General features: G+C 44.3%; 1 protein-coding gene across 4 annotated transcripts in view; it reads left to right on the top strand.

The window, feature by feature from the left end:
- Positions 1–479: 479 nt before the first annotated feature.
- The window catches only part of cpeb3 (cytoplasmic polyadenylation element binding protein 3), a gene marked incomplete at its 5' end in the record, with an annotated part of 63,140 nt that continues 53,938 nt past the window's right edge, over positions 480–9,681 (top strand). For 2 of the 4 annotated variants that reach the window (XM_083897769.1, XM_083897768.1), the window contains one exon: positions 2,023–3,162. In XM_083897769.1, the coding sequence (XP_083753895.1) occupies positions 2,023–3,162 (1,140 nt within the window). Of the gene's footprint in view, positions 569–1,885; positions 1,892–2,022; positions 3,163–9,681 lie in introns of those variants that run through there. The other 2 variants (XM_083897770.1, XM_083897771.1) reach the window with 2 other exon arrangements.

Below are 9,681 nucleotides of genomic sequence, written 5' to 3'. Positions count from 1 at the left end.
TTCTACGTCATCAAAACAAGGACAGCGTCGCAAGGGACATGGGGAATGTAGTCTTATATTGCTTGTCTCGTCTTTTAACAAAAACATTAACTCAACTCTGAATTCAGGTTTTCTTTTAAGACAATTCAGTCACGAAGATGCACGTATGTCTATAGAACACTGCAACGTATGGTAAGACGTTTGAATTTGACTAAACTGCTGTTTCTCATCAACTGTGTGTGTGTGTGTGTGTGTGTGTGTGAGTGTGTGTGTGTGTGTGTGTGTGTGTGTGTGTGTGTGTGTGTGTGTGTGTGTGTTTCAAATTGGGGTGTACACATATGGGTTACCCCACTGCTGTGACAAGCTAGTAAATACTAGCTTGATACGAACAGTGTGCAGCAACTACAGAGTGAAGAACTACATTTCCCAACAGCCTCCTCGGTATCATCCATGCGCCGCAGTCAATCAGCTGTTTAGGCAACTGCTGACTACCTCGGCACAAGCGAAGCTCGTCTGTCATATCTAAAACCCAGGCGAGGCAAACAGAAATAACTTTATTTACAGAGTCTGAAAAGGGTGAACGATAAAGGTAATTCAAACTTCACGTCAGGCACAAGTGTGAGTGTGTGTTTGTGTGCTGTGTATCTTGTATGTGGTGGTGACAGTGGTTGTGGTGGGGGACACATATGGATTAGAGGGGGGACTTCGAGGCAAAGACAGCTCGGTGGAGTGACTCGAATGCCTCGATCGGCGTGAAAAATAGACGTTTGAAGGTTCAAATTGTGTCAGTGTCAGTGGTGAAGCGTCCGCTGAGGTGAGACACTGCTGCCTGCTGATTGTGCTGCTTTGATGACCTTGGAAGCGCAGCTCTGGGACAAGAAAGCACGGATTAACCGGTTGGGTGTGTACAGTGCAGGCTATTGCGATTGCATTTAAAGTCCAACTTGTACCACTGTCATTATGCAGATGTAAAGTTCCTCATCTGACAGTGTTATTCTCAAAGACTTTACTATTGCATATTGGAAAGGCCTCTGTGTTAGCTCTCCTGCAGCCAAGCAGTGCAAAGGAGGCACCAGTGTTTTCACAGGTTTTCCCTTAAATTCAATTTTAACCTTGGCTGTTCTGTCAGTGTGTCAGATGTGTGTGTATATAGTATATGGCTCTGCTCGATGCCATGTCATGTCAATGATCTGGTAACTTTGTGGCTTTCCAATCGCAAAGAATGACGTATAGCCTTGGTAACATTTGAGTATGCGTGTTCAATTCAGCTTTTGCATGACGCTGCTGTCTGTGGCTTGCAAAGTAAATGATAATATTGTGTGGGAGGTTCATTATGATCGGTATTGTTCGAATCGAGGACATCGTGTTTGAGTGATGTTCCACATTCGGCTTTATTACTGCTGTGTGATTGCCCGGAGAGAAAAATGCAAGTTGCGTCTTGTGTAGTGTGAATGCCAACCTGCGGCTGTGTCAATGCGGATCCCTCTTTGCGCTATAATAAAATCCCTGACTATAATTCATGTTAGGATACTCGTTTGTCCTCTTTGTGTTCTTTAAAACACCCTGTTGTCACTGTGGTCGAATGTAATAGGACACTTTTATTTGAAGGGAAACGAGAGATCTTTTGCGGTATAATAAAGCGGCTCAGGTGCGTCACTCATAAAAAAAAAAAAAAACCGGTGAAGTGGATTCTTTTTTTGGGGGGGGGGGGAATCATTTTAGCGTCGTGAGCGTCGACGAGTCAGTGTAAAGCTGGAAGTGTTTTTTAACCTTGTTGAAGGACAGCTGTATTTACTGACGTATGTAAATGAATATAGCAGGGGAGGTCCTTGGGCAAAAAACACAATCAGTTTCACATTGCAACGCCGGAGTTCCTGCGTGGAAGGGAAAAAACGAGACGTGGCGAAATCTGGTGAATATCTCGCAGCTGTGAATGCTCCGTGAATGTAATTTGTGGGCTTTGTGAATCGTCCTGGTGTAACTAGTCTCGGGAAGCGAGTGAAGTGTGTGTGTGTGTGTCATTCTCCTCTTCTTGTCGGCTAAATGGGTGATCACGCATTCGCCCTGCAGCCGCCTGCTCCCTCTCTGCTGCCGGACTTGTCCCAATTCATCAGATACTACAGCAGCAGCAGCCCGTCGAGTCCGCTGTATGATGACAACAACAATAATCATTATTGTCACAATAACAGCTCATCGTCTCTGTTTCCGCTCGTTTCAGCTCAGCAAACCATGCAGGATGATTTACTGATGGACAAAAACAAAGCCCAGCCTCATCATCAGCAAGATCCGACGCAAGCAGACCCTTCTCCCTCCACCCCGACCCCGACACCGGAGACCACCTCTCCCTCATCGGACTCTGAGAGCCCGTCCACCGGCAGCAAGCAAGCGGCTTCCGTGCTGAGCGTCAGCGGTAAGGACAAGGTGCCCATGGAGTCGCCGATCCTACCCGGACTGGGCTTCCACCAGCAGCAGCAGCAGCAGCAGCCGCAGCCGCAGGAGACCGGCGGGCCCCTCTCCTCCCCGTCCTCCTCGTTTGGAAGCACTTGGTCCACGGGAACCACAAACGCCGGCGTGGATGATAGCTTTTTCCAAGGAATCCCCTCCGTGAACGGAACGATGCTTTTCCAGAACTTCCCGCACCATGTCAACCCAGTCTTCGGGGGTAATTTCTCCCCGCAGATCGGCCTGCAGGCTCCCCAGTCTCAGCAGCATCAACAGCCGGTAACTCCGCAGCAGCAGCAGCAGCAGCAGCAGCAACCGCAGCAACAGCAGCAGCAGCAGCACAGGAGATCTCCTGTCAGCCCCAACCAAGGCCCCTTCCCTCAGAGAAACGCTTATCAAACCATCATGAATAACAGCAAAGGCTCTTCTTCTTCTTCTGCCTCATCGTCCGCCTGGAATAATCACCAAAACGCCGCCTGGAGCACAGCCTCCAACCCATGGAGCGGTATGCAGGCGGGCAGGGACCCGCGCAGGGCGGTTGGCGTCGGTGTAGGGGTCGGGGTCGGTGTGGGTGTCGGGGTACCGTCACCTCTAAATCCCATCTCCCCTATGAAAAAGCCCTACAGCAGCAATGTTATAGCTCCCCCTAAATTCCCAAGACCTGGTCCCCTCACCCCCAAACCGTGGATGGAGGACAGCGGCTTCAGGACTGACAACAGCAACAACATACTGCCTTTCCAGGTAAATACACTTAGTTATCCCAGTATAGTTGTATTTGCTGAGCACTTATGAGCAACTACCTCATATAGAGCCACTTTCATATATATAAATATTTAGTCTATATTAATATTTAATCAGTCTATGTCTCAAATTATACACAATTGCTGCCTTTTTTTTGTCTCGTAGCCGCATCATTAGACAGGATTATATGTATTTAAGTGATGTAGTCTATATAAGGTGTGACTTGTCTGCCTTAAAAAGCTCATAGGTGACTGTTACCGAGTTTTTGCAGGCAACTGTCAACATTATAATGGCATTCAGTCTGTCAGATGATGTTGTGGAGGTCAAATTGTCCTGCATGGAATGACTCAGTTGTGGGCCCTTGCAGTACTTTACCATCAAAGACGGTTATTTTTACACATTCAAAGAAAAAATCCTGGAAAGAGTTGCTGTCTGTGCACGGTTTGTTGCAAATAGTTAAACTTCTTCCACCAGTTTACTCTCTGTGCGATTTAAAGGGCTTGTGGTGCGTTCATGTGCTCCTCGTAATATTTAAACCACGAAGACCTGACGATGCTCAGGCATATAATCGACAATAGTAATATAAATAGTGGTAAAGAAAGGTGATTACATGTTGTGAACTCGCATGTTGACGAGGACTCTGCGCTCTTATGTAGAAATTTCGCTCATTTTCTGGCAATATTTTCATCATTGCTTTTTAGCTCAGTAGATTTCCGACGGACTTTGAAGCCGACATCTGCTTTCTCATTTGATTGGCTTATCGCCGGTAATGGGCGGGGTTTTAACCCGGATAGCGAAGTCCAGCAGTGTAAGTGAAGGCAGACTTCTTTACTTATTAAATTAAAAAAAATAAGTTAAAATGAAGCCTTTATTATGACTTTCAACAAACAAAAAAACATAATTCAAGTGCTGACATACCTGTGTTTTTGTTGTCTCACATTCATTTAGTGTCACAATGACTTATTTTCACATTAGAGAGGAAAAACACACATGTTTGTTAGCACTTTTGCACTTAGCTGTACGGTTATGTATATTTATGTCTATAGGTGTAACATGACAAACAAATACAAAACATAACATGAGTCCACACTAAGCTGTCAGCAGACGATAGTGGACAAACTGTCTCACATAAATGTGTTTCAGCAGGCACTCCACACTAACATGAACAGTCATGATACTGTATGGCTTCCTTTCACCCTATGTTAAGCTGCACTGACTGACAAACAAGCCAACATTAAAAAAGCCAGCTGACTTCACCCCCCCCTATAAGTTGCTGGCTCACTTTAAAAAGGAGCACTTGTTCCCCCCGATCAAGGCAGGGACTTGAGAAGGGAGCGCAAGCCAAAATGTGAACCTGGTGTTACAGAGAGGACTGCATGTGCAGACGAAGCACGGCCTGGCACAGGGTGAAATTCCAACCAGCCGAAGACATATATGGCCTTTTGTGTGTGTGTGTGTGTTAGTCAGGCCTCCCCACTTACTTTAGAACCCCACTTCCCCTTTCTGCAATCTGTGTTTTCTTGACATGGCCAGCTTACAGCTTGAGCTATCAAGGTCAAGGGGCCACAAGTCACGCTGTGGTCTGTTTACTGACATGAAACTCTGGAAAACAGCAGGTTTCGTGATGCACAAGGACAACTGGATGTAGAATTAGGGCTGCCACTAATGAATATTTTCACAGCTGAATTAATCCGTTTATTAAATTTTTGAATAACCACTGACACAATCAGTGGCTTGACATTTAAAAAAAAAAAAAAAGTTTGACAAACAATCCAGAATATTGTTCATTTAGTTTAGTTTAAACATGACGAAGGCACCAAATCATTTGTTTCACCTCAAGGCAAAGTTTTAGAGTCTGTCGCCGATTTTTACTTAACCCCATTAACCTCTCTAATCTAATGATCAGGGTTTGTTTTCTTAACTTTGAGGAGGCTTCCTTTCTGACGCTCCCAGGCTGAGTCACCTGACCTTTATGTCAATTCAAATGCTCCTGTAAGATCAGCCATATAAGCCATACAAATACATGTATTAATACATGTAATACCGCTTTCTGTCTATTAGCATTTTCAAGTAAGGAACAAGGTCTTTTTATGGACTCAAAGTTGCCCTTGACGCAGTAATGACTAGTTGACACTTAACTGCTGAACAGTACACTCATAATTGGTGAAGGGTTGTCACCAGGATGCAAGGTCATGGTGACAAATGTCAAGAGGCCTGTTTACTCAAGTGAAAATTGAAGTTGCCGATCTGACCTGCAGGCATGGTAAACACACACAGACAGTGTGGCCCAGCAGGGTCACGTGACAGCCAGTGACAGGTGTTGTCATTGTGCAGTTCTCCCTCAGCTTTCAGCGGAAACACAGGGTAAAAAAAAAAAAAAATTGAGTCCCGTGTGCTCGAATATGTGCTGATACTCGCCTGCTGCTGGCTGCCGCTTAAAGGTCAAGGAATGTGTGGAATGCAACGTAACATGTCAGTGTGAGGCTGAAGAAACAAAGTCACATGAGCTCCTCAGGAGGTTCCCTGATTTGAAATGATGTTAGTGGCAAATATTCCTATGGTCCTAAAAAGGTCAGGCGCGATACAGGCGTGTATCAGATCACAAAGTAGAGACGTTAGTGGGCAGACTGATGGGTTAAGCCCTAGTCAAATGGTGTCTGATGGAAATGCAAAAAAACGGCAGGAGTTTCAACAGGTTTGAGGGTGTAACCGGTGTGATTTGCATCTGAAGGTTTTTGTGGTTTAGCTTGTTTTGCGTGTAGCTTTGGCTTTATTTTCCACCCAAAATTGCCTTGTTTGTCAGGGCAGTTTAATCTCTTCTGTGTCTCTTTGGCAATACACAGATTTAAATGAATGTCATAAAACTGTCATCATTCACACAGATCCTATACCTTTATCGAGAAGAACCTGGCAGACTTCATGTGATCATTAATGTGCTCTTATGTCTTGTTTAGGGGTCATGAGGGAACATGAGCTCCAGTGTAGTCGGGACAGGTCAACTTGAACCTAAATTTCACTCTCTGGAGACCTGTGTGATTTGTTACACAGTGAAGACTGTCATGGACTTTGCTCTCTCTTTAGGTTATTTCACCCACAGTGGGCTCTCAGACCTGTCACATGTGTCAGGAAAGTGGGGAAGGGGAGGAAACTGAAAGCACAGCATTTTAAATGATTACCATTTGTACCAAGTGGGCAGATTTTTATCTACACGGACGGCACTGTCAGGTCCACAGTTGGGGGAATAATACTTTTGAGTGCTCAGCTGAATGGGCAACAATAGCTGTGGTGTGCAAACAATGTGTCCCCAGCTTGGCCAGTGGACACAGGACATAGCTGCCAAGGCTGCAGCCCCCAGTACCAGCTAGAGGCACACGTTGAACCTTTACCTTTGGCACACATGTCATTCTAATAAAATGTTTCACACTCAGTGGGTGTGTTAACATTTCAGCAGTGTGTGATCTAACATTGAGGTTTGATGGAGTAGTGGTTGTCCAGTCCTGGACTGGTCTGCTTCATAGAGTGAGGAAATGACTTTGGAGGGGTTTAGTAAATCACTTATGACAGTGATACTGCTGTAGTGCTAACCCAACACAACCGGCCCCCGCGCCCCTCTCCTTCACAGCGGCAGTTCTCAACTTTGACATGACATGAACTCTGAGGGCAGTTTAAGAACCTGCTGCATCAGGTGGAAATGAGTTCCTGTCAGGTGGATCAACATGACACTGAGGTGTCCCTAACATCCCCATATATATAGATCAATGTCCTTTGATGAAGTATCTTTGTGATTATAAATATCTTAATTCCTTGTGCAATACTGGAGAACATTTCTCAACACCACACATTGACCCAAACTGGTCTCGAGCTCTCTCTCTTTACTCATGCACTTTCCTCCTGATGGTATCTCATTGCATTGTAACTCTAATGAATATCATTGATTGCATAATAGGAAACTGTAGCCTTATGTTGACCACCTGATAGTTGCTTTGGACAAAAGCATCTGCCAAATGACTTAATGAACATTTAAAATGTAAATGTAACATTTGAGATACGTGTTCTCTTTCAAATATTCTTGTAGAAACCTAATCTTATAATTAACATGTGAAATGCACAGTAGATTTGATTTAATCAGGTTCTCATCTCAATTAACTGCTGAAATGTCATAGTAAACATTGGCTTTCTACTCTGAGCACAGCTCTTACTGGGGCCAGGAACACAATGAAGGGACCCTACCACACACACACACCTACAAACAAATACACACAGGTATACACAGTGATGCCAGTAGTTAGCATTACAAACAAGGCTGTTTGCAAGTGTCAGCGCAGTGCATGGAAAACTCTCAGGAGAGGCGGCACGCAAAACAGACGTCCCTCCCTTATTCTCATTACAATAAAGTTTTCTGAAGTTTTCTTACCGAAAGTAAAGAATTAATTAACACAACTTCAGATGTCATGGAAAATGATAGTTACTCAGATTGAACAGATGGTGTACTAACCTACTGAATCATATTTGTTGGGAACATTAACAATCTGTCTAATCCTGGCACATCTTATCAGGAGTGAAAGCATTTCAGTTTGTGAACGCAAACTTAATGGTGAAAAAAAACAAGTAAGCGTTGGCCTGCAATGGCGACACCTCCTTAATGATGTCTTATTTGTTTGTGCACCAGCAAGACTAACATCTGTTCTCCATTAATTCTCAACTTCATTCATTCATTGACGGTTTATGCTCCACATGAGGGTCGCAGCGGCCCGCTGGAGCCAATTCACACTTACGGTCAATTTAGAGTCTCCATTAACATCTGCATGCTTTTTGGACTGTGGGAGGAAAACCTGAGTACCTGAAAACCCCACACAGAAAGGCCCAGATCGGGGTGTGAACTGGCGATCCTCGGTGCTAAAACTGTGTTTCCTCAATGACCATAATTAGGGTTCGAGCACGACTGTGCAAGAACCCTATTGAAACTGAAAGAGTTATTATTAGGGTTCGAGCACGACTGTGCAAGAACCCTATTGAAACTGTAAGAGTTATTATTATTATTATTAGGGTTCGAGCACGACTGTGCAAGAAACCTATTGAAACTGAAAGAGTTATTATTAGGGTTCGAGCACGACTGTGCAAGAACCCTATTGAAACTGAAAGAGTTATTATTATTATTATTATTATTATTCTTCCGCCAAATGAATCGCCTTTTTGAGGCCTTTCCCATGCTCAAAAACTCACAGATTTTTGCGACCACGTCAGGCCTGGTGAAAATTTACGTATTTCAAAGGTTCGGTGAAAAAGCGTGGAAAATTGGAAGTGGGAGGGGCTTCAGAGTGACGCAAAAAAGTGCTAGTAGGTCATCTCCTGTCGGGTTTAACGAAAATGAACGAAACTCGGTACACATGTTCATTAGGTTGAGCTTTAAATAAAAGTCGATGACAAGCGTCCTGGGAATCCTACGGGAAGGCCGCCATCTTGGATTGAACGCGAAAACGGCGGCGTTTTTGGCGAATTTACACCATCGCTACAAAATCTATCTCCTCCTACAGTTTTTGAGCGATCACCTTCAAACTTGGGGAGATCACTGTGGACAAGTTGAGGAACAGAAACAATTGGAAGGAATTTTTAAATATCGTATGGCGCACGAGATAGGGGGCGCTAAAGTTGGCGAAAATTCAGGTTTTTCGCCGCAGAGAACGAAACTCTTATAACTTTACAACGAAAGGACCGATCGGAACCAAACTTGCTGTGAGTGATGATGGGTGGTGTCTGAAGAAGACTATGAAGAAATGGTCAATTTTGAAAAGAGCGCCTCCTGGTGGTGGCAGAGAACATACGAAAATTACACCAGCGCTACAAAATCTATCTCCTCCTACAGTTTTTGAGCGATCACCTTCAAACTTGGGGAGGTTACTGTGGACCAGTTGAGGAACAGAAACAATTGGAAGGATTTTTTAAATATCGTATGGCGCACGAGATAGGGGGCGCTAAAGTGAGTGAAGAACGAAACTCTTATAACTTTACAACGAAAGGTCCGATCTGAATCAAACTTGCTGTGAGTGATAACAGGCCAGGCCTGAAGACATTTATATGAAAATATTCAACTTTCAGCGCCCCCTGGTGGCTAAAGGCCAACATTGTCCGATCTGCAAGAAAATTGAAATGTGAGGCAAGTTTACTTCCCTGAACACGTTTACGGACACGACTTTCACCCACAGGAAGTCGGCCATTTTAAACAGGAAGTGCCCTCTAACTTTGCTGTACATTTACCGATAAGCACAGAACTTAATATGTGAGACCAGGGACCTGTCCTGAACATGTCTATATAAAAATATTCAACTTTCAGCACCCCCTGGTGGCAGCAGATAGTATTACATTTACAGTTTTTAATGCTGCTCTAACAGGGATTGCTGTATCGACCTGAAACTTAGTATATAAGACTATAAACCTGTCCTGAACACGTCTATATAAAAATATTCAACTTTCAGCACCCCCTTGTGGCAGCAGATAGTATTACATGCACACGTCGCGATG

The sequence above is a fragment of the Microchirus variegatus genome (genome assembly GCF_963457635.1).
Source record: "Microchirus variegatus genome assembly, chromosome: 11".
NCBI classification, from domain to species: domain Eukaryota; kingdom Metazoa; phylum Chordata; class Actinopteri; order Pleuronectiformes; family Soleidae; genus Microchirus; species Microchirus variegatus.
Note: the sequence above shows the minus strand (reverse complement) of the source record. Positions and strands in the feature narration are given on the sequence as shown.